General features: G+C 48.2%; 1 protein-coding gene across 2 annotated transcripts; it reads right to left on the minus strand.

Moving 5' to 3' along the window:
• Positions 1–12054: 12054 nt before the first annotated feature.
• Positions 12055–24870, minus strand: Sap30l (SAP30 like). Of its 2 annotated transcripts, none has more exons than XM_076936806.1 (4): positions 24202–24870; positions 20411–20533; positions 18528–18626; positions 12055–14756 (listed from the first exon to the last, which is right to left on the minus strand). In XM_076936806.1, exons 1-4 carry the CDS (start codon positions 24397–24399, stop codon positions 14724–14726), a joined length of 453 nt encoding a protein of 150 aa, XP_076792921.1. In that variant the 5' UTR covers positions 24400–24870; the 3' UTR covers positions 12055–14723. The 2 variants fall into 2 exon arrangements, with proteins under 2 accessions (XP_076792921.1, XP_034363922.1); XM_034508031.2 differs by having other exon boundaries at positions 12055–16907; positions 24202–24869.
• Positions 24871–24943: the final 73 nt, after the last annotated feature.

Consider the following 24943-nt stretch of genomic DNA (forward strand, 5'->3'; position numbering starts at 1 on the left):
TGAGACCCGACCCGGGGTTCCAAAGGCTTAATCACAACCCACACTTCGCCCAGTAAGGCCCAACCCTGGCGTGAGAAAGGGACTGTGCGGCTTTACCCCAAACCAGCCTCAGTCCCGGGCCTCTAGAATCGTCCATCTCTGTCCAGGGTCACAACAACAGGAGCTTCCTGCTTCTGGCCCTTGTCAGACTCCCACCTTGGGAAATATCTTCAGAGCCTGAGCTCACCTCAAACCGGTGGTGGCAGAAGCCATGCTGCTATTATTTTAATTAAATATATTTTCTCTCAAAAGTACACGTTTGAAGTAGAATAGTTGACAACTCAAGAATAAGCACCAGGGATAGATCATTAAGAAACAGGGATTGCAGATTTTAGCTACAGTGTACCAGAGAGTACAAAACAACCCAGGATCTCAGGCAGGCTGGAGACTGACTTAGAAAAATCCATTAGGGTAGAGTGGTTATGGCTTAGCCTTTAGAACAACCGAGAGAATTCTCTTTGATATGTGAAGGACACCTCCCTGGACAACTACATGTTACCCGAATGAAAGTTTCTTATAAACAAAACCAAAAAACCATGTCATTTATAGGAAAAACAGAAAGGGCGTGAAAACATGTATACCTCCACCTTTGCTGTTTTGTGTTCTGTTTCCCGTGTTTTTGTTTTGGTCTCACTCCATAGCCCAGGCTGGCCTCGATCTTGTTCATCCTCTTGCTCATCCATCCTCCCAAATACTGGGATTACAGACCCTGCCTTTTTTTTTTTTTTTTTTTTTTCCTACTTTTATTTCTGACCTCAGGAAATAAAGGCATATTTTAACTTCCTTTTGCTTTGCTCTATTTTTTTTAACTTTTTTTTAACAATGACTAAATATTGCTTTTTTACATTAAAGTTCATTCCCTTCAGTTACCAGCACAGTTTCAATACAATTTCTATGCTATACCCAACCCACATTTTGAGTGTCTACCATGCACTGAGCACTGTAGGTATAAACACAATGAATAAGAAATGGTCCAAATATGGATCAGAAATCAACATAACCCAACAAATATCAGTCTTGAAAGAGTTATTATAGCTTCAACAGTGAATACATCTTTTCATATGTTTAAAAACCACGGCAACTAAAATTCATGAAGGGGCTCCTCAGAAGCCTGGCTCTCCCTAGAGAGGTCAGGATTTAGGCTCAGAGAGGTAACAGATTTCATTTAAGGTCACAAAGACAGACAATAAAAGGCCATTAGGGCTTGGATCAGGCAAAGAAATGGCTGTCATCGGAGACCAGGCTTTCCCTTATACCCTGTAATACCTTCTGGCTGTGGCCCTGTGCCTGCACACTTCTGTGTAAATGCGTATGCGTGTGTTTTTACATATGTAGCCAAAGTCAGTTTATTTCGTCTGACTTCCCCTGCAATAGGGTAGATAAGAGAAAGAAGAGGTTATGCCTGTGAAAGGGATCTGGGATTCTGACCTCCCAGACTCCCCTCTGCTGGTGGGAGAGGGCAACTAGGATCTCTCCTCAGTAGGTAACATTCTGACCCCAGGAGCCTCTGTCCCAGGATTCCACAAAGCAGCTGCTCAGTTCATACACATGGGATTCTCACTTACCTTCTTTGAGTTCTTTCACTCTTAAGAAAAAAAAATATTCATTATTAGTGTGTGCAGGCGTGTGAACGTGAGGGTGGAGGTCAAAGGGCAACCTCATGGAGGCCATTTCTCTGTTCATCTTTCTTTGGGTTCCAGGGAACAGACTTAGGTGATCAAATGTGGAAGCCTGCCGCACCATCTCACAGACAGATCTGCTTCTACCTCTTTGAGCACAATTTAGTCCCCAAAGCCTAGAAGGGAACCAGACAAGCATGAGGCTTCCTTGGGACAGCCAGGGAAAGAGGAGTGTGGCAGTCACTAGTAGCTCAGGGCCACAGAGCCAGGGGAAAGAGCAGTAGGAGTAGGAGCAGAAGGCAGCTGTGGTTATTTAGGATTCAGGCTTCTTTTGGAAAAGGCCAGAACACCTTCTCTCCACATAACCCACCATTAAACTATGGCCCAACTAAATCCTCATAAAAGAAGTGAAACTTAAAAAAAAAAAAAAAAAAAAATCAGCTAGCCTCATTCTTAAAATGAAAAGTGACTAGGGAGAAAAAATATGCGTGTTCTAAAGTGTCTGAAGCCAACTCCTGATTTCAACCCAATTTGTTTGGGTGAAAAAGAAAACTTTTTTTTTTTTTTTCAGCTGAGAGTTTTTACAGCTGAGCTCTCCCAACCCCATAAAAAACACGGTTTATGTGGGAAATAGTGAAAGACTCTTAACTCTAATACACATCGTCTAATGTAAGCAGACACAGGCACTATATAAAGCTCGTGCAGATGTTATTAAAACCAACAGAAATGCACATTTATTCCCCACAGAATGGACAACGAGAGGCATCAGACCTCAGCCCACAAGCCCGCATCCACTGTGCAGACTGGCTAAGGCTCCAGGCAGCCCCCAGAAGGGGAAACTGAGACTCTACAGACAGAGAGAAGGAGCTTCCTCAAGTTCAAGTACAGAGTGTCTCTTTTTGTTTACTGTCAGCTTCTATTCCTAATGCTGGACCCAGACACCTGCCATTTCTCTCTGTCTCTCTCTGTCTCTCTCTGTCTCTGTGTCTCTGCGTGCCCTTGCGTGTGTACGTGCACGTGCGGTGCTGAGGCCAGAGCCCAGGGCTTCCCACACACCATGTAAGCGCTCTACCACTGAGCCAGCTTCCCAGCAGCCCAGCTGAACCTCATTTTCCTTATCTGCAAAAGGAGAAGAGTCATCTAAAACGTCCCTGGGCCCGGTCAGTGTAACTAGAAAAGGACAGGGTCACATTAGCTGTTCTGTGTAGTGAGCTGGTTTCATTATTTGATTGAACCTGCCCACAGCCTGTTTAATTAGGTTTGTTCACTTAGGAAAAACACAGACTATTTCTAGCAGGCTTGTGTTTCATGGGTTTGCCCAAGGGCACATGGCCAGAGAATGAATTCCAGGGTCAAAGGCATTATACTCCATACACTGAAGGTAAATTAAGGCTCACAGAAGGTAAACTGAGGCCTACATAAGGCTATAGCATTTGAATAGAGAAAAGTGTCTGTCTAAGGCAGCACTGTTGAATAGAAACTCTATGCAAACCACAGAGGTGTTCCACATAGGAAGAGGGGAGCTGGAGAACTGGCTCAGCGGTTAAGGGCACTGACTACTCTTCCAGAGGTCCTGAGTTCAATTCCCATTAACCACATGGTGGCTCACAACCATGTGTAATGGGGATATGATGCCCTCTTCTGGTATGTCTGAAGACAGTGGCAGTGTACTCGCATACATAAAATGAATAATTATAAAAAAAATAGGAAGAGATAGATTGGTCAGAAGGCTCAGTGGGTAAAGGTGCTTGCTGCCAAGTCTGAGGACATATGTGCCTGGCATTGTGCCCCACCCCCACACATGTACGTACATAAAACGCACAACAAATAAACATATGTAATTAAACATATGTAAACATATGTAATTAAAATTTATTTTAAAAATTATTTTAAGTTTTTTTAAAAAAAATTTTTAAAAAAATGTTATGTGTCTGAGTGCTTTGCCTGTATGTATGTCTGTGTGCCACATGCATGCCTAGTGCCTGAGGAAGCCAGAAAATGGTGTCAGACCCCATGAAACCAGAGTTACAGATGGCTGTGGGCCACCATCTGGGGTTTGAGAATCAAATACAGACACTTGAAAGCAACCAGTGCTGTTAACCACTGGGCTGTCTCTCCAGCTCTTACAATTTTATAATTTTATTTTAAAAAAGACTTAAGAAGGCTGGTTTTTTAAATCCAAAAATAAGCAAATCGAGAGAGAGAGAGAGACAGACAGACAGACAGACAGACAGAGATGAAGAAAAACAGAGGCTTGTGCTAGAGACGGCTAAGTGATTAAGAGCACTTGTGGCCCTTGTAGAAGACCCGTGCACAGTTCCCAGAACTTACATGGTAGCTCACACTGTGCATAATTCCAGTTCCAGGGGTCTGGTATCCTCTTCTGGTCTTCAGGGGCACCAGGCACACATGCAGTACATATGAATACATGCATTCAAACCATTTATACACATGCAAATAAAAATAGTCAATTATGCTGGGCAGTGGTGGTGCACGCCTTTAATCCCAGCACTTGGGAGGCAGAGGCAGGTGGATTTCTGAGTTCGAGGCCAGCCTGGTCTACAGAGTGAGTTCCAGGACAGCCAGGGCTACACAGAGAAACCCTGTCTCGAACCCCCCCTCCCCCCAAAAAGTCAATTAGCAACATAGACTTTCAGATCGTGTCAATAAGACACCACTTAAAAAAAAAACTGAATGTTTACTGTCATTGATTGATTGTGATTGGATCTCTTGAGTAGTCCAGGCTAGCCTTGAACTCTGTGTCTGAGAGGGTGACTTTGATTTCTGATCTTACTTCCTTCCACCCCTTAGGTGCTAGGAACAGGTGTGTGTCATCACAGTTAGTTTATGAAGTGCTAAGAACTGAACCCAGGGCTTCATGTATGCTAGGCCAGCACTCTACCAATCAAGCTAACTCTCCAGCTCCTGCGTGTGTTTCAGATAGTGTTATTTTTACTTTTTTAAAGATTTGTTTTATTTTATGTGTATGAGTACACTGTAGCTATCTTCAGATACAACAGAAGAGGGCATCAGATCCCATTACACATGGTTGTGAGCCACTATGTGGTTGCCAGGAATTGAACTCAGGACCTCTGGAACAGCAGTCAGTGCTCTTAACTGCTGAGCCATCTCTCCAGCCCCAGATAGTGTTATTTTTAAACTACCTGGACTTACCTGCTTCTTTAGACTTAGGAGTTCAGGTATTTTTTTGTTGTTGTTTTTGTTTTGTTTGCTTATTTATTTTTTTGAGGCTCTGTCTCACTATGTAAACTTGGATAATCTGGAACTCACTATGTAGACCAGGCTGGCCTTGAACTCACACAGATCTCCTGCCCCTGCCTCATTGGTGTTGGTATTAAAGGTATATGTCACCAAGCAGGGCCAAGAGTTTGACTGTTTATTCAATGGTGTAACTTTTATTTCATGTATGTGTCTTCAGACACATCAGAAGAGGTCATCGTATCCCCATTTACACATGGTTGTGAGCCACCATGTGGTTTTGCTGGGAATTGAACTCAGGACCTCTGGAAGAGCACTCAGTGCTCTTAACCACTGAGCCATCTCTCCAGCCCCTCAATGGTATAACTCTTAAGCTGAAGAGCTAAGGTTCAGCTCAGACAGCCTGGCTCTCCAGTCTGCAGTGGGAGCCACCTGAGTTCCAGGATGAGGCAGGAATTGGGTCATACGGTGTGGCATGTCATGGAGAGTCTTTCTGGTTACAGATCAAGCCTAGTAAGTGAGGAGCCCTCTGGCCAATCATCTTCTAGTAGCTTGTCCTTTAAAATCTCAGATGGGCTGACCAGGGCCAGGTAGTGGTGCCACAGGCCTTTAACCCCAGCACTACAGGTGGATCTTTTGTGAGTTTGAGGCCAGCCTGGTCTACACAGTGAGTTCCAGGAAAGCCAAAGCTGCACACAGAGAAATCCTGTCTGGAAAAACAGGGGTGGTGGGGAGAAAAGAAAAACTTTAAGCGGGGTGTGGTTGCACATGTATTTAATCCCAGTACTTGGAGGCAGAAGCTGGTGAATCTCTGTGAGTTCAAGGCCAGCCTGGTCTACAAATCGAGTTCCAAAAAGGGCGGAGGTGGGGGTGGGGGGAAGGCTGGTCATATCTGTCTTCATTTCAGGCTTCAGGCTAAAATGGATACAAGTAAGTGCTTTGAAGCAGAATATCAGACACTGAGGTCAAGAGAGAGTCCTGCTTGGTCTGCTGTGGTGGCTGCCATGAGCACTTTGGCTTGTTCAGGATCCCTAGGGCATGGCAGAGTGGGGGTAGTGGCAGGCCACTCACAGGCCTGAGATGGCTGTGGTGGCGGTGTTTGTTGAGTGTGTATTCGCGCGCGCCCGTGTGTGTTCGTGTGGAGTAGAGGACTAGGCTGTGTAGCTATGATCACTGGCCAGCTGCAAATGAAGGGCATGGGGCCCGAACTCTAACTCCCTTTCTGCTTTGCTTGTCTAGGACCTGCCTGCATCGGTAACAACCAAAGCCTTGTGGCCCAGGCTGCCGCCGACCAAGGAGAGGGCGCCCCCTGGTGGCCAGACTGCCTCTTCTGCGCCGTGAGTGAAGAAAAGTTCCCCCAAATGTAAAAGCCCCTCTTGATAGAGTAGCACAGATGGGAACCCTTATGCTAAAAGTCTAGGAGATTCTGGGCATTGAGAGGAGACCCAGCAGGCTTATTGAATCGGAAGTTCTGGGCCTGATGCCAATTCCCGAGACAACACAGGGTCTGTAGTCTAAGATCACTTAGGCTTTCTGACCTGAAGACACCCAGAGACAAAATATATCTGGACCCCCTTGCTTTGCAAAGCCAAAATACAGGGCATACTTTCTATGATCAGAGCCCATTGAAAGCCTGGCAGTCCCGCTGTAATCGGCCTGCCTCCTGTAACTATACTGCTGTACCGGGCTAATGGATGGCAAGGTGGGTTTTCCATAATACTAACGATCTTATACTTCTTTCATCTGACACTATCAACTTTCCCATTCTCTGTGTGCTGACGGTTGCATGGTACATGCAAGAGGCTCACCACAAAATCCCAGGAAAAGACTTGGACTCTTGGTGAGTCTGTGTGACTGTCAGCATAATACCGTTCTGTGTCAGGGTTCCACCATTCTCTCTACCTTCTGGAAGGTTATCTAACAGACAGCTGTCCTCACTATCATTCCATGTCCAGCTTTGGAAATATTTCTAGGCAGAAATGTAGATATTATATCAGCGACTGGAGGGAAAAAAAACCACCCTCAGCTAGAGATGGCTGCCAAGAAACTCAGTTGATTTCAACCAAGTCCAACCTCATGTCATTTAGACAAATCCCTGGAGGGCCAGGGTCCTGTCAGCATGGTCTCCCTCAGCCCTCACTTCTGGGGTGTCCTTGGCTTCACCTCTGGCAATTGCTTGCTGATGTGGTCAAGAGGGAAGAATTTATCTTCGTAGAGATATAAGTGATGTCTACTGTTTCTCCTAGAACCCAGAGACTAACCACAGCATGACTTCACCAATCCACTCTGGGGAAGCAAGGAGTCTGCTGTGCTTCCTCATAGACCACAGTTAAGAGGCTGCACAGGAAGGAGCATGAGTGACCCCCAAGGCAGGTGCATAGGAAAGTCTTCACCCAGCAGGGATGCTGGCTTCCCCACAGTTGCAATTGATGGAGCCCGTCTTTAGTACAGCTCTCCCAGACTACAAACCCTAGCTTTCTTTTTGAGTTTCTTTAGGCCAAGTGCCATTAGGGTAGAATTGAACACAAATGGTCGGGAGGGGCAGCTGGAACCTCAGGTGAGGGTCCAATGACTCTGCCGTGTCAACAGTCACCAGGCTCTGCTGGTCCACGATGGTCTCTTACAAGCAGGCATGGTCTAATGGAGATAGTGGCAGTTTTGCTCAGAGGCCTGCCCAGTATTCGCTGCCAAGGCATGTAAGGTGTTTAGCATCCAGCCTGGCACACAGTGAATAATGCCCAACACATCACCAGTTGACAAGTTCTGCTTTCCTCTTCCCCACTGCCACGGCTCCACAGCACGTGATGAAAACCTACAGAGAGAACCGGGTGATGGCCTTTTATAAGACACAAGTGTTGCCCAGCAGTGGTGGTGCACGCCTTTAATCCCAGCATTCCAGAGGCAGAGGCAGGGGGATCACTGAATTCCAGGCCAGCCTGTTTTAGTACAGCTTGGTCTACAGAGAGAGTTCTAGGATAGCCAGGGCTACACAGAGAAACCCTGTCTTAAAAAAAAAAAAAAAAAAAAACCTAACAAATAAAACTAACAAGCAGTGATCTGGAGAGACAGTTAAGCAGTGAAGAGCCCTTGACCATTCTTCTAGAGGGCCAGATTTTGGTTCTTCAGGGCATCTGGCACCCTCTTCTGGCTTCCCTGAGTGTGTACACAGGTAGCATAATGTATATATAACATAAATATAAGTGTACATAATGTACATATATGTACATATAGAATTTAAAAAGTGGCTTTGGAGGTTGGGAATGTGGCCTAATTGGTAGAGTACTTGCCTAGAATGCGTGGGGCTATGACTTGATTCCCAGCACCCTATAAACTGGAAACAGTGGTACATGCCTCTAATCCCAGCACTTGGGAGTTACAGGCAGGAAGATTAGAAGTTTAAGGTCATCAGCTGCTATTTCTAGGTCAGCCTGATCTAGGACACTATCTAAATCAGTGGTTCTCAACCTTTGGGTCTCTACCTCTCTTGGGGGTCCAACGACCCTTTCACAGGGATTGCCTAAGACCATCCTGCATATCAGATATTTATACTCTGATCATAATGGTAGCAAAATTACAGTTATGAAATAGCAATGAAAATAGTTTTATGGTTGGGTGTCACTGCAGCATGAGGAACTGTATTAAAGGGTTGCAGCCTTAGGAAGGCTGAGAACCATTGGTCAAATGTTAATCAGGGCACACATTACTGATGACCATTATACAGTTTAGAAACACCCAGAAAGCACCAGGAAGCAGCCCACTCCCAAACCCACCAACCAGGGCTCTTCCAGTTGGCATAGTGCTGGTGGCCATCCGTGACTGTCTTTCCACATGGTGTCCAGGGGAAGAAGCAGCAGGCAACTGCCGTTTAATAAATCCATACTGACCTCCAGCAGACAGGCTCTTTAGCAGAAGTGTGCTCCTGCACTGTCCCTCTCACCAACCTCTGATGGCTTCATTAACACCATTAAACCCTGCAGGTGTCTGCAGTCCTTTTCCTGTTAATACTCTTGGGCCCTGGGAAGCTAAAACCTGGCCGGAAGGTTGGGTGTACCTTGTTAACCTCCATTAGACCCCATTAAATTTTCTAACTAGAGTTGGAGTGACTTCTCGGAATCCCTCATTAAAACTGAGCAATTCCCATGGAGGAGGACCAGGGTGACCTACAGCGGTGCAGCTTCAAAACACAGCACTGCGGGTTCTTCGCTGTGAGTGTGACAAGTGTTCCTGGAGCCAAATGAACCTTGGGTCCACTCCGAAGTAGTTCTAACACCTCATTGTCTTTGGGGGGGGGGAGGGGTGAGAGGGTGGGCAAGTGCCAGAACCTCTCTGAGTGTATCTACATCCCTGTAAATGGGAGTTAGTCACAGATCCTGCTTACAGGACTATTGTGAGATGAGCTAAGGGAATGCCCAGGAGATGCTGTGTGCTGTGCACAGTGTGCTTGACAGCTCACAGGAAGAGCCCTGTAAACTACAGGCAACTGTAGACACAAACCACTCAGCCCCCTGCATGCAGTGCCTTCCCACAGGCACTGGGCTCCAGGCAGCCCACTGGGAAGGGTGGGGAGGGTCTTTTGATGCCGCTTTCCTAAATTGCTACCACGCACGTGGCTCTTCTTCTCATTACCATCCTCTTCCCTCTTCCTTCTGTCATTCTCTTCTTCCTCTTCTTCAATAGTGTATCATGTAGCCCAGGCTGGCCTCAAACTCATTTTGTAGCAGAGGATGACCTTGAACTTCTATTCCTCCTGCCTCTGCTTTCTGATTGCTGGGATGACAGGAGTGTGACCACATCCATTTATGTTGTGTGTAGGATGGACTCAAACCTGAGGCCTCATACAGCTAGACAAGCACTCATGGCCTGAGCCTTATCTCCAGCCTCAGGCAGTCTCCCTTTCTCTTTCATTTCTTGTTTCTTTCTAAGAAAGTCTCACTTTTCAGGCCCGACTGGCTTAGAACTTACTATGTAGTCCAGGCTGGCCTGGAACTCATGGAGATCTGCCTAACCATGCTTCCTGAGTGCTAGGCTTAAAACCATGCATGCTCCTTCCTTCCCTTCCTTCCCTCCCTCCTTCCTTCCTTCCCCCATTTCTTATTTTTCTCTTTCATTCTCCTGCTTCCCTCCAGTTTGCTCGGTAGCCAAGACTGGTGCTGACTGTCTGACCAGCCCCTCCACCTCCCAAGTGCTGGCATCACAGCTGTGCCCTCCCACATCTGGCTGGCCTTCTCATTCTGAGGCTTCATGGATGGTGACAAGTGAGGAGTGGACTTTGAAAACTTCCATCAGTCGAGCTTGGGCTGGGGCAATGACTTCACACCTGTGGCCAGGTAGGTCGCAGACCCTAAGGGAGAATCTGACACCATTACTCTTCTAAATGGGCATAGTATTAATCCACTCCTAAGGATGTGTCCTCATACCCACAGAGGGGAGCATCTCTCAGGCCTCATCAGAGAGGCTTCTCCTTTTAGGTACATGGCAATTAACACAGAATCCCATCAGAGACAGAGGCGGGCTGGGGAGCTGTTGGCCTTTGATAGCTGCTGGGAGAGGAGAGTCGGTTTTAGTGAAGTAGCTGATTGGTAGGTGGACTGCAAGTCAGGGCAGGCCCCACCCCTAAGGGGCAACACAAACTGAACTTGCTAGAGAAAGAAAAAAGACAAAAGCTCCAAGTTGGGTGGGGAGGGATGGAAAAGTGGGAAGGATGGAGAAGAGGGTTCGGGGAGGGGTGAATATGTTCAAGATACATTGTATAGCTGGGCAGTGGTGGCGCATGCCTTTAATCCCAGCACTTGGGAGGCAGAGGCAGGCGGATTTCTGAGTTTGAGGCCAGCCTGGTCTACAGAGTGAGTTCCAGGACAGCCAAGGCTATACAGAGAAACCCTGTCTCGAAAAACAAAAACAAACAAACAAACAAAAAGATACGTTGTATAGGGTTCCTGAAGAATAAAAACACTGTTAAAATTTATCTTAAAAACAATCTTGTTAGTTACTCAGTGTACTCCATAATCCCAGCACTCAGAGGATAAAACAGGGCAACAGGATTAAGAGTCCAGCCTGGGCTACATAATGAGACTTTGTCTCCAAAAAAAAAAAAAAAAAAAAAAAAAAAAAAAACCAGCCCAAAAGAAAAAGAAAGTCAGATGTCACATCTCCATAATTCCAACACGCAGGAGGCCGAGGCAGGAGGATCATGTGTTCAGACTGCAGTAAAAACAAACAGAACCCAAGACAACAAAAGAAAACTAGCATATAGGTCCCTCCGCCTTCTGCTGAAGACAGCAGTGTGAGCCAGGCACAGCACGCTGAGCCTGCCCCAGTGCTGTAAGGCTGGGCAGGGGGGTTTAGCCCATGGGGCCTCAGGAACCAGCAGGCTCAAAGCTCAATCGTAGAGCCCAGGCTTCTCAAACTGTGGGATGTCTGTGCACGTGACTAGTTTGGGGACTGGCAACAGCAAATGTCAGTGCTGGAGAAGACACAGCAGCCCATGAGCTGGTGACGCAAAGTTTTGATACTTTGGCATTGGGATAGTTACAGAAGGGTCTGGATTTCCAGTTCTCTTATCACAAGATCTGTTCAATCTGTCCCCGCAGGGCAGGGACAGAAGGGTAATGGGAAGGGCCCAGACAGTTCTTCGAAGACTGCCCCCTATGGGCATTCTAGTGGTAGTATTTCTTTTTTTTTCTTTTCCTTTTTCTTCCTTCCTTTCTTTCTTCCTTCCTTTCTTTCTTTTCTTTCTTTCTTTTTTTCTTTTTTTTTTTTTTTATTTTTTTTTTTGTTTTTAGAGACAGGGTTTCACTGTGTAGCCCAGGCTGTCCTGGAACTCACTCTGTAGACCAGGCTGGCCTCGAACTCAGAAATCTGCCTGCCTCTGCCTCCCAAGTGCTGGGATTAAAGGCATGTGCGCCACCACCGCCCGGCTAGTGGTAGTATTTCATCCTTCTCCAGTCTTCTAGGGAGCCATCAGTGAGCTAAGGGACTGGAAACCTATTGCCTCTCTCCAGTAGGGGGCCACACAGGAGGACTAGGACTTGGGTCCACTCCACTGTGATCCGAATGCCTTTGCCTCTGTTGAGACTAACGGCTGTGGTTATCTAAGGCTGTCACTTAAGCCAGTCACACAGTACCCGGATCCAGAAGCAGCTAGGTTCCGAGCAGGAATTCAAAGGGAGCCATGGAGTAGTTAGTCTCTTGCTCATTCAGACCGTTTATTGAGAATAAGAGTCAGGCCATCTCACCTGTGTGACACTGTGTGACACTGCAACAGGAGTCACATACATGCTCAGCAGAGTCCAGAAAATTGAGACCTTCAACAGTACAGAGCCACAGGCACAAAATCAAAATACAAATGACCCATTCCCTCCCCCCACCCCCGAGTTTGGCAGGAAAACAAATACAGTTGGAGGCCTGGGATGGAAGGGCACTTACTTTTCAATAAGGCAGTTACAAAGCGGATAAACCCCACTCCCCAAATACACTCCAATGGGCATTACAGGTAATAGGAAGCAGGCAAGGGTGGCAGGACAGTAAGCAGAGGGAGGCTTTGTGTTCAGGGGTGCCAGTAGAGGGAAACAACCCCCTGGAATGCTCCACCTTAAGCTCCAGGCCCACTCTGCCCACTTTAAACATCACAGTGACTTTTCTTTTACCGACCATAAGCTGGAAGCAGTCTGTAATCCAATGAAATAATGGAAAGGCACCCCAAGGCACCGTGCTCCCCAAGGCATGAGCCTGAGCTCCTCCCACCTCCAGTCTGACTGCCCTGCTTAGTTCAGTAGGGACCCAGAGTCAGGGCCATCACACAGTTTCAGAGACAGGGTGGAAGACAGGAGATGGGCAGAGACAGAGCCTACTCTATAAGGACAAAGAAGGCAGACTAACACTACACCCCACTGGTGTTGGTCCAACTTTTGACTTCTCTGGGCCTAATTGTTATCAACAAGACTCACGCTCAAGAATAACACAACTGATTTTTAAAAATTGTAAGGTAAATCTCATAATACTCCAAATATGATTCTATGTTGGGTCACATTCACTGCTATCCTGGATGGCTGGGAGCTGAGGTGAGCCTGCCTGCTGGGTTCTGCTCCTTAGCCAGTCATCTTGCTAAGCTTAGCAGTCCCTATTCTCCTGCAATTCTGCAGGTCAGTCTGTCCCCGGAGCTCAACTGCCCTTGAGAGGCTCCCAGGGATAAGCTCCGATGCGTGCCAGAGCAGCTTACCTTAGATCACCTGTCACAAGCAAATGACTAGAGTGTGCAATTGAAGGCCACAGAGGCCCCTCGATAACATGTGACCTTGGCAAATCTCTTGGGACTTTATTTCCCCCATTCACTTAGAAAAACAAAGGCATAGCAGCCTTGAGTGACTTTGAGGAACTGATGTGCCTCTGACACCGAGACACACTCTGACATTGAGTACCTTCAGATTTTGGCATGACATCCACCTGGGAACCAGAAGGGACGAGCCCTCGGCAACCTTGAGACCTTAAACTCCAGGCAAAGCCATGTGCTGTTTAGAACCCTCCAGCTGAAGTTTCCCCTCAGAGATGCCACAGGTTTTGTGTGGCCAGCGCGGGACTAAGACCTCCATTGACTTGGACTCTTGTTAGCAGGCTGGTTCCCTGTTGGCAACTTTGGCATGAGTGAAGGCTGAGGGGTTTCTCCAACATCTCCAACACAGAACCAAGACCAATAGACCAATACTGAGGGGTAAGGGCTGTGAAAATACATTGTATCCAGCTGTTCCCTTCTGCAAAAAAGATAAAATGTGTGGGACGGGTCCTTTGTCCCATGAGAGACTCTGCCTATGTGCCCCCCACCCCCCCACCCCTCAAATTAGAGAGCATGGAAAAGCCAGACGCTAACAACAGAACAGTCTTCCCTAGGAGGTAGTGAGCTCTCTGTCCTTGGAAGTGGCCAAGTGCAGGCTGCTTCTTGGCTGAGATGGGTATAGGCAGAACGTCAGCACCAATGGAGAAGCTGGACAGGAGGACTCAAGACTCTTTCCAACCTTTTGGATCCTGTCGTACCACAGAGAGCCTTCAGGTGGCATTGATGAGGCAACTTCTTTGGGACTATGCCAGGGACCACCTGCTGCAGCAGACAAGCTATCCTACTGCCACATAGGCAATCATTTGGTAAGATGTTAACAGGAAGTGTGCACACACACACATGTGCAACATTAAGGTTTGCTCTCTGAGGCTATCATGAGTATAGCTACCTATGGCAGAAGCACGCAGTACACAGAAGCTAAGTTTCTCGAGTCACAACTCCCACCTGGAATTTTGGTTTGCCATCTCTTTTTTCACAGTTTTTTTTTTTCCATGAAATGAGCATTCTGTCCATTTGTGCTGTAAAAAATTTCAAGCCCCAAATGAATGGCAGGCCATGGATGTCTCCATAGGACCCCTTCAGGGAACCACACCAGGCTGGATCAGAGACAGGAAGCCATTCCACTTCTGGGCTTGACATTTCAGCTCTGCCCAGGAGCAGCACCAAGTAGAGAGACCATGCTGAGCCATCGCAGATGTGTGTGAAGCATGGACAGGTGATACGGAAATACAGGCAGCCAAAATAAGCATTGCTCTCTCACTAAACCTGCTGCTCCCCAAGCCAGGCCTGGGCCCTTCTTGAAGGCAGCAGGTTCTTGCCCATGGCTAGGGCAGCAGATGGAAGGCCAGGGCTGCTGCTCCAATGACACAGCACACTTCTGAACATGAGAAAAACGTAAGTTCAAATAGCTTTGCCTTTTCTCTCAGGCGATCTGTTTCGAAAGGTTGAAAAAGATAGCCCTGGCCTCTACTTCTCCAAGGTTGCCTGCATCAGAGGACGAGGATTCTGAGGTGGCATCAGGCTGGAGGGCAGACATTCCCAGTTTGGATCTGGACATAAAACATGGGAACAGATGGAGCCTAATGCCACATCTTGCCCAGAAGTGAGCCTCTCCACAGGAAACTAGACTTTATACTAAAGAAACAGTCACATGACTTACATGCCCACAGTTTTGGTTTAAGTATTAGAAAGCTACATTTTCTTGCTTGTAAGACACTGACATTTCTACAGGGCCAGCTAAGTTAAAGGTTCCATTTTCCCTCAGACACCAGCTTCTCCTGGGCTCCTCTGTTGTCTCCATCAGTGGTAGGAGGGAACAATGACTTCTACATGTCATTGTTCAAATCAGACCCTTCTATCTAGTTCTGCCTGAACCAGAAGCACCCTGGGAAAGCAAAGCTCTCATGTCCAAAGACTTGTGTGGGATTTCCAGTCAGTTTGTAGGGGAAAGGGTGTGTAGAAGGATAAGAAAGATTCCTAATCTCCAACCATCCTGTATGTATTGGGCCAAATGTCTCATCTCCCTATTCCACTTCAATTCTGAGTTTTTCTTAAGCCCTAACAGGAGAACAGAAGCCTGGCCTGGCATTTTAATGTCTCCCAGATGGCTTATCTGAGTGCTATCTCAGATACCAAAACTAACCCTGCATTGAGCTATCGGAGGAACACGTGAAGAATCCCTCTATGGAGCAGAGCATCATGCTTCTGTGGAGTGGGACCAGGGCCCTCCTTTAATACTTAAAAAATGACCTTAGCAAGCATTCTCCCCAAAAGGAGGCAGATTCTGAATTTTACACCTGAAACTCAGGTGGCAGTGACTTTTCTTGTCCAGGCTCATGATCTCCAGCCTCCTGGGGCCAAGATGCCAAGTCTAACCACACTGTCTTTGCAGATCTGGGCTTCGGAGCTAGATCACGGGGACTTTGGCAGCTCTCCTACAGGTTGTATACTGAAAACTGGAAACACGAGCCCAGACACTCCACTTCTGTACATCAGAGCACTTACTGTCAGAAGCATAGCAGGTCATGCTATAAACCCACTCTGGGTAAAATGCAAAAGTCCCCCATGGAAGGATATGGTTTTGTTTAAAAAAAAAATCACTTAGTGTGTGTGTGTGTGTGTGTGTGTGTGTGTGTGTACAGTCTGCTACATGGCCAGGAACTGAACTCAGGTCATCAGGCTTGGCAGCAAGTGCCTTTGCCTGATGAGCCATGCCCATGTTCATTGTTTTGTTTCTGAGATAGGGTCTTTAGCCCAGGTTACCCTTGAGCTCACTATCCTATCTCATTCTCCTGAATAGAGGGACTAAAGCATGCAACATCATGGCCAGCCTGTGATGTTTTTGTGTCAATTCTGGAATCCCAACAGTTTTGCATGTGAAACTATCCAGAGATCTTTGCTTGTCTGGACTCCTTGTGGAGGGGCAGGTGTCCTCCACCTCTAGTGGTTAAGCAGAGAGTCACACAAAGCTCAGGTCTCAGTGGGAGGAGGGAAGCAGAAGCTGCGTAGCTGTGATAGCTCTTGGCCAATACACATTGAGCGCCCACTGTGTACAGGTCACAGGGCAAGTTGGGGACTACTGTCAGACTGATTTGCTACTAAATGGCAAAACTTGCAATAAAGTGGCATGCCTCTGTCCCCAGTGGGCAGGGGTTAGTCCAGACATGGGCTACTCTGTAATTCCACTGTCACTGAGCCACGCTGCCAGGGCTGGGCCTTGCTCGTGGCAGCCTGGTACTGCATGGTGACTGTCAAATGCAGAGCACCCAGCATTTCTAGGAGAACTGAGTTAAAGCTTTGCTGAGCACTACAGACACAGTTTTAAAATCCCTTTTATAACACTGTTTTTTTTTTCTTCAGTCTGAGCAGATATCTTAAAGTCTTTCTACACACATGCTGACCTGTGAGAATATAATCCTCCTGACAGAGACATTTACAGTATCCATCATTCAAACTTTATTTACAGTAGATATGAACAGTCCTTATTGGCTGAGATGTTGCAGAGGCCACCTGTCATCAAGCAGTACATGGCTGTCCTCTCAAGGCCTCTGCCTCACCAGGGTGGCTGCACCTCACTCAAGCTGCTTGCTGCCCTCTGACTTCTGGTCCAGTCTGCTCCTGTTACTCTTCACCATGTAGATGAAATAGGCAAGCGTCTCTTTCTCATTCACTGGTATGTTCCTGAAGTGTCGGCTCACAGTCTACACAGGAGAAAAGACCACAGTCCCTTAAGCTATGTGCAAATCGGGCCCTACATCTTACACTCTGCAAAGAGGGAACAGGAGCTGCTTCCAGAAGTGACTGCCTGGCACTTAGACTTGCCAAGGAGCTTCAGGATGGAGCAGGCCCCTTGCTCCAGAGCTTAGCTGCTTTCCCCAGGCTACCAAAGGTGTCCACTGTGGCCCAGGATGGCACCAAGGTGTGGATGCACTTCAGTAGCATGTAGCCATCCCTGGCATGACTTCAGCTACCCTGTGCTGTAAGGCTGAGACTTCCTTGGTTGGCCAATTGCCACCAAGCCTTTCAGGCTCTGGAGGTAGACCAAAAAAAAAAAAAAAAAAAAAAAAAAAAAAAAAAGGCTTTAAAAATTGTGTCAAGCTGGGTGTGGTGGTAAATGCCTGTGATCTCAGCGCTCAGGAGGCCAGACAGGTCAGGAGTCCAAGACCAGCCTCAGCTGCCTTGACCACACAAACACACACACACACACACACTTGCAACAAAACAAAATAAAAAAAAACACCCCAAATGTCAAATGAACAACTGAAACAGATGTGTCTGGCCCCAAGAATTTCTCTAAGTGGGGACAGCCGCTCCTGGGAAAGTTTGCCAGGATAGAGCAGGGTGCTCACTGCTCATGGCCCAATTCTGCTGTTGTCGTCTTGGCCCCGGAGAAACACACTGCCCCTCTTCCCTACTCTTCTCTATAGCTGGCAATGATTAAGCAAAGCTGCACGCTGCTGCTGTATCTCTACGCAGGTGAGGGAAAGGCTGAAGAGCGGAGACACAGCAGACAGAGGCCACAGCAAGCTGGCAGGCGGCAGCTTTCCAGTACACATGGATGGAGGTGGTCAGGGCAGAAGAAAAGACTCGGATATAGTAAATCTCTGGACTGTGTTTTTCTTTCTCTATCTCTCAAATGTTTTTACAACAAAAAGCAGGAGAATCAAGAGGGAAGAGGAAGCCAAGTGTGTGTCATGTGTCTAAAAGGGAAGCTGAGGCAGGAGGATCAGTTGAGCCCATCAGCACTGCTAGATGACACACAAGAGAGGGTAAGGGAGAGTTGCTGACGGAGACACGCCGTCACAGACAGAAAAGTAAGTTAAAAGCTCAACGAAGAAAAAATGTTCCTGGGTGCCACTAATTATATAAGAAAAGGCTTCCATTAATATCAGAGGTCAAGAAAGTGTGTGTGTGTGTGTGTGTGTGTGTGTGTTGGGGTGTGTGTTGGGGGGAGCAGGGAACCTGGAGGCTGAAGGGAAAGCTCACTAGTAGATGATTTGTCATGTAAGAATTCTGGGTTTGTTCTTCATTACCCAAAGAAAAATCAAGCCCTAAACCTAAAGACACAATGGATATCACACTGACACACTTATGGGACTGATTCTATCAAGAACCTTGCAAAAATGACATCACGACTCGGAATCAGGAGTCCTCAGGTTGCTGTGATTTTTAAAGCAAGTCCATCCCTCTCTGTGCATGTCTTCCTTTGGAAAATAGGACTTTCTTCTTTCCATGTGGACTTTCTATTCCAAAGCTCTCAATGACCAGTGGGAGGGGTAGCTGGAACACAGGAGCTGGGCCTCTCTGATTTACCCACCTACCTCTGCTAGCTGGGCCTTGTTGAAACCTGGTCTGGTCTGCAGCTTGTAGTGCCGTTTGTAGCGTCGGAGAGTGTTCACTTGCAGCTGGAACAGATCAACCTGGAAAAGAGAAGAGAAAGTCATGTCTGAGCCCACCCTGCCTGGCACACCCTAGGGAGGGAAGACACTGTCCGCCAAGGACTGAGGACTGGCAAGGAGGCCAAAGGCAGGTGTGGAGAGGGCTCAGTGTATATGGAGGAGAGAGGCTGAGGCACAAGAGAGGCAGCAGTAGACAGGAAGTGAGGAGGAGGAGTGAAGGGAGATGATGTGGACACCTGAAGCAGAGAAGGGGCTGGGGCAGCAAGCAGTGGGGTGGCATTTCCTGGGCTGGAGGGGAATGGGGAGCTGCAGCACTGGCCCTCTAGTGAGCAGACAGAGCTGAGCCCTGCTGTGGCCAGTGCTAACGGACACCAGGGTAACTAGGAAGGCGAGCTGAGGGACACCTGAGGGAGATAAGCTGGTGTGGCTGGGCAGAGCTCACAGAGACAGCAGAGGACAGAGGTGCTTAGCCTGAGGTCACCTTCCTGAAAGGCTGCACAGTGGTCCACCTGCAGGTCAGGGCTGGCATCTCTGCAGATAGCTGGATAAGGGACAAGAAGGGCTCCTATCTCTTGGTTTGGCTAACCTAGGAAGGGGTAAGCTACCCACTCATGAAATACAGAAGGTCCAGAAACGTGGGTTGCCTTTACCTGCCTCCAAGGAAGGCTCTTGATGCAGGCCAGTGGAACTCATTTGAAGAAAAAAAAAGAATTACCAATATGAGGGTTCAGAATACTTTTCTAAAATGCTTGGTCAAAGGAATCCAGAAACCGGAATGTATCTTTATGAGATAACAGAAATGCTACAGGCAAAAGATATCAGAAAGTAAGGCTGGGGAGGGACACGGGGAGAGCTGTGGGGACATGGCTGAGTTTCACAGCCTCTCCACCCCTGCAGACTAAGGCCTACCATGAAGTGTGCGCATAGGTGAGAAAACGATGTATCAATTGCTCAGTGTACACTGGGCATAGCTCCTCTTTCACAAAGCCCAAGTGGGAGCACTGTGGAAGGAAACCCAGCTAACCTTCCTGGGGACTTCCTTAGCACACGTGGGAGCCTTCTGGTGAGCAGCTGGGCTCATGGTCTTATACAGTGCTCTTTAATTTGGGGGCACATCCCAAAGGATATGTGACATTGTGTGCAGGACATGTTTGCACTGTCACAACTCAGACAATGATATCATTGCCTCTAGTGGTCAGGGGTAGGGGTGTGTGTGTGTGTGCGCGCGTGCACTGCTGATCCTATCATACTCATGATGTGCCCTTACCCTCAAATGTCAAATTTCAGCACATGCTAAATGACTGCAGTGTGTCTCTGGGACAAGCCTTAGCCCGGCTGGTGACACTGGCAAGATAAACCTTTACACTCAGGTCAGAGAAGGCAGCAGGAGCTATCTAGATCACAAACTGAGCATTGACTTTAAAGGCAAGAACAGGGTGCTAAAAGAGGCAACATCATGTTAAGCACTGGTCGGGCTCAAAGGCGAAAGCCCTGCAGTCTACTACAAAGATGAGCGGAGCCTCTAGTACCACCTGGGACCTGAGCCTGGGCCTGTCTGGAGAGTGAAGGGCAAGCAGGCAGAGCAGCTGATTACCAAGCTTTCAGTCAATGCTACTGAAAGTCTAGAGAACTCTTTTTCAAACACACCGCAGCAAGGCAAGCAGACAAAGATGACTGATTAGTTCAGAAAACACAATAGCCAGAAAGAAAGCTGGAGTCTGAACCCACTACTCTCATTCTCTGGCTGGAGGGAGGCTTGGCCACAATCTATTCTTCCTGCTCTCTCTACCAGCGCTGTCCTGTACCTCAGGAATGTCGGCATCATGCTCAGGGGAATCTCCGCCATCATCACTTGTCTTCCTCTTCCTTTTATTTCGGACGCTCTGGATGAAATTTTTGTGGAAGTCGCAGATATACAGGTGCCTTACCTGATTGGAAGAAACCTAAAGTCAGTGATACCAACCCCATGGAACCTGTGAAATCATGAGCTTTCTCTTTTGGCCAGGTACTAGAGAGAGATGGATGAGTGAAAGGCAGGCCACAGCTTATAACCATATTACTATAGGCTACAGAAGAAGACACACAGAGGGCTGGTAGTATAGCTCAGTGGAAAATACTTGCTCAACTTGGGATCCCCCCCCCCCCACCACAGTGTATTAGCACCCAAACCTCTACAGTATAGAGATGGTGGCTACAGCTGGGAGAAGGCTGGCCTTAGGTACAGGAGAAATTATGAATTTGCAGTGGGCAGAGACAGGGCTGCAGGACAGTGGATGGTACTCTTACTGTAACACTGGAAAACTTGACTCCTACTAATTCACATCTGATCCACAAAGGAGCAGAGAGAGAGACAGAATTCTCACAAAGGAAAACCACATAAAAGAGAGTGGATATCACCCTGATTTTCTAATAAACACTAAAATAAATAAAAATATATATAAAAAAATATATATATAAAAATAAAATAAATAAAAATAAAAAAAATAATAAAAACACTAGAGTATATTAGTAAAGGTGCCAACAGCAGCTCAGATGTGAAGAACATGTTTTTATTTAAGAACATAAGTAGCACAGTCGCCTGGAGGAACCACTAACATCCTGCAGGACCCAGTGACTGTGTAAATGGCTCTGGGTAGGGACAGATGGTGCACAAATGTTCTGGGTAGACATCTGAATTGGAGTTGGTCTTAAATCCTTAAAGATAAAAGTAAGCTGACAGGAAGTCACCACCAATGAATTCAGGCTGTTTCGTGGATGGAATAACGAAAACTGTTTTAATCGGGTGATTATCAGTTTTGTGTGGTTGGATTGGTGAATCATGAGTCATTTGGAGTTTACACTGTAATGCTGTCTTGCATACAGCAGGCACTCAATAAGTGCTGATGCACCAATGTAGGCACTCTCATATCTAAAAGCAACCTTTTCTGGTAAAAGACACCTCTTCCAAGGCCAGCCATTGGTATGGCTTCTGCCAGATTCCATTGAACTTTTTCCAATGAACTTTTCGGACATGGTATACGCCACTATCCTAAAGAGTAATACCCGGGTGAAATAAGACTACAGGACATGTGTGTCCCCTGTCCCATCCCTGGCAGCTGGCACTTGGGTTGACAAATGTAAGCAAGTGCCTCTTGAGAGAGAAAGCTGCTTCCCACAAGCATAGTGGGAAGAGCAGCAGAATGGGGGTGTTTCTAAAGCTTAGGTAGGAAGATGCCAGTCCCAGAGTGGGGAGGTGGACAACCCAAGGCTCCTGAAGCCTTCTTCCTTTATGATTTGCAATTTCAAGCACTCTGCAGAAGCAAAGAAGAAACATGTCGGTTACAAGTTGGTTATGTACTAATATTACAGAAGCAGCCAGTGTCCACCTGAAGGTTGTGGTATCTTTTTTTTTTTTGTTTTTTTGTTTTTCAAGACAGGGTTTCTCTGTGTAGCCCTGGCTGTCCTGGAATTCAGAAATCCGCCTGCCTCTGCCTCCCAAGTGCTGGGATTAAAGGCGTGCACCACCACTGCTCGGCAGTGGTATCTTATTTTAAAAGGGCTTTTGCTAGATTCTTTTACAAGACAGCTACTCTCTGTCCTTAACCATGTTCAAATCTAAACCACTTTTCAACACTCTCAGAGCTCAGCTGCCTTTGTGGGTGGGGTGGGGCCATGGAGGGAGAGAAGGCTCACTGTGGTTCCCCCCCCCCCCCCCATTTCACTTGCTACAACAGCTAGAAATTCTTGTAACACAGCACTTACTTGGGATTGAATTCCTGCCCAAGTCTGTGGAATGAAATGAAATAGAAACTCTTTCAGAGATAATGACTCTATACAGCACCTTGAAATGGACTGAGGCTGCACATCTAACCACAAGTCTTCCCAAGCACTGCTTCTGGGGATGCTACTGTAAGGCTGAGGGGGCCTTTCTTCCAGATGATGTGTGTGTGCGTGTGTGTGTGTGTGTATGTGTGTATGGTGTATGTGCCTGTGCATGTGTGTGACATGCTGAATACTGCTCCACACGGCTTCCCCATGGGGTGAGTGGATAAATGGAGTCTTTACTGCAACAACAAAGCCATCCAGATGTGAGCACTGCTCAAGGATAACTGTGCCAGCAGCCCACACAGGAGGCCAGCACTGTTTCCATGTGGATAAATTCATCAACAGTCTCCAATTCCCTTTTACTCCCATATGTGATGAGCAGGGGACACCTGAGTGGTTAGCCAGGTTTTGCCTCAGAGTAATTTCTTTTCTTTTTTTTTTTTTTTTTCTTCTTCTTCTTGTTTTTTCAAGACAGGGTTTCTCTGTGTAGCCCTGGCTGTCCTGGAACTCACTCTGTAGACCAGGCTGGCCTCGAACTCAGAAATCCATCTGCCTTTGCCTCCCAAGTGCTGGGATTAAAGGTGTGCGCCACCTCTGCCCGGCTTCAGAGTAATTTCATTCATTCATTCACTCATTTATTTATTGACAGACATTTGTAAAAAAGAAAGTCCCAATCATTTTAAAAAACGGCACGATTCCAAACTGGACTATACTGGTTGACTAAATAAAACTGAGTGTGCAAGAGAAGAGTCTAGAAGAAAGGATGATGACCATATCTATTATAGACAAATGAAACTTGGGTGTGGGGGTTGGAAGCCAGCCAGGTAATAAGTGGGTTTAGGAAATTAGCCAGCTTCTAAGTGCAGTGCGCTCTTGGCGCCATTGCTTCCTATCCCCAGCCTCAGTTTCTGCCACATTAGAAGTGTAAAGATGGGCTCCCCTTTCCGATACCAGGCAATGTCTGATTTCCCCTAACCGTTGAACAGTAATCATTCAAGCTCCCTGAATATTAAAAGTTCCTTAACTTAGTCTCAATTCCTAACCTGGAAGCTACCACTCAGGGCTTGCAGCAACAGATGTCAAACTGAAAAGTTCTTAACTGGTTGGCGGTAGGCACATCTTCAGAACCGTTACCAGAGTAGGTGAAATCACTCAGGAAGTTTCTTATAATTAGCCACAAGGCGTAGGGCAATCCCATTCAATTTTAAATTTGCACCTCTCCACCTTCATCGGTATTACCAAAGATGCTAACCCTCTCAAGAAAACTGATTCCCCGCCCCCTCCAACCACATCCACAGTAAGTCATTTAAGACCCGGCCTTGGCCTTATTTCTGCCACATCTCAGAAAAACTCATTCGCTGCCAGCGAAGCGGGCTCTGTGCTGCGCTGCAGAGATGGAGGCCGCGGGGAGACAGGAAAGTCGCAGCCACCTTGCTAGTGTCTGAAAGAGCGACAAGGTCCTGGAAGGAGGACTAAGTTGGAGAAGATCCTCCGGGTCCCATCGTCACCCCTTCTGCCCAATTCTTGCAAAAGTAACCCACCTCTCTCTGCTTTACTATTCGGCGCAACACTGACAGCTGGAAACTGCTGTCGCTTTCCCAGGCAGGGAGAGTGTGCCAAGCCCTCCCCGGTTTCCCAGCCCACCCTCGGGGATGCGGGCAGCGTCGCGGAGCACCGAGCGGCCTCCACGAACCTGAGTCCCCTGTTTTGCAGAGACTGCGCGGAGAGGCCCAACGCGCGGAGCGTCCCCGGGGTCCCTTCCCGCGGCCCTGCGCTGCGCCCCTAGACTCACGCTCTTGTCTATGTCCAGCTTGAGTTTCTTCTGCGAGATGCTTTTCTGCACCCTCTTGCTGAAGGAGGCGTTGCCCGCGGGCCGGACGCAGCGCTCGCCGTCCGCGATGAGGCAGCAGCTCTGGCCGTAGCCCGGGGCGGCGGCGGGGGCGGCAGGGGGCCCTTCGCGGCTGTCCTCCTCTGTGCTGAAGCCGTTCATCTCCCCGCCCCAGCCCGGCCCCTCCGGGGGAGGGCCCCTGTAGGCTACTCCGCGGCTGCTAGCCCCGCGGGGCAGCTCTCCGCCAGCCCCGCGCCCGGGTCCCACGGTGCGCCCCGGGTCAGGCGCGCTCTGAGCTCCGCGAGGCCCCGCTGCTCTGTGCTCCTGCAGCCCGGGCCCCGGCGGGGATGTACAAGCCGAGGCTCCGGCCCGGGCTCCAGAGGCTCCCCCGGGATCCGGGCCCGGCCGCTCTGGGGCTCCCGAGGCCCCCGCCGGCTCCCGCCCGCTCCGCGCCGCGCGGCAAAGTCTCCACCCCGCGGCTCTCCACGCGGGGGCCCGGCCTCGAACCCGCCGTGTCCGGGCCCCGCGGTGTGCTCGGCCCGCCCCAGCGCCTGGCCGCTCGGCGGCGCCCCGAGTCCCCGCGGCAGCCCCTGGGCCGCCCGGCCGCCGCCCGCCCGACGCGCCGCACCACAACAGTGCGCTCCCCCGCCCGCCGCGGCACAGCGGAAGTCCCGCCTCCGTGCGCTCAATGGCTGTATTCTTTATA

The sequence above is a fragment of the Arvicanthis niloticus genome, chromosome 6, assembly GCF_011762505.2.
Source record: "Arvicanthis niloticus isolate mArvNil1 chromosome 6, mArvNil1.pat.X, whole genome shotgun sequence".
In the NCBI taxonomy this organism is placed as follows: domain Eukaryota; kingdom Metazoa; phylum Chordata; class Mammalia; order Rodentia; family Muridae; genus Arvicanthis; species Arvicanthis niloticus.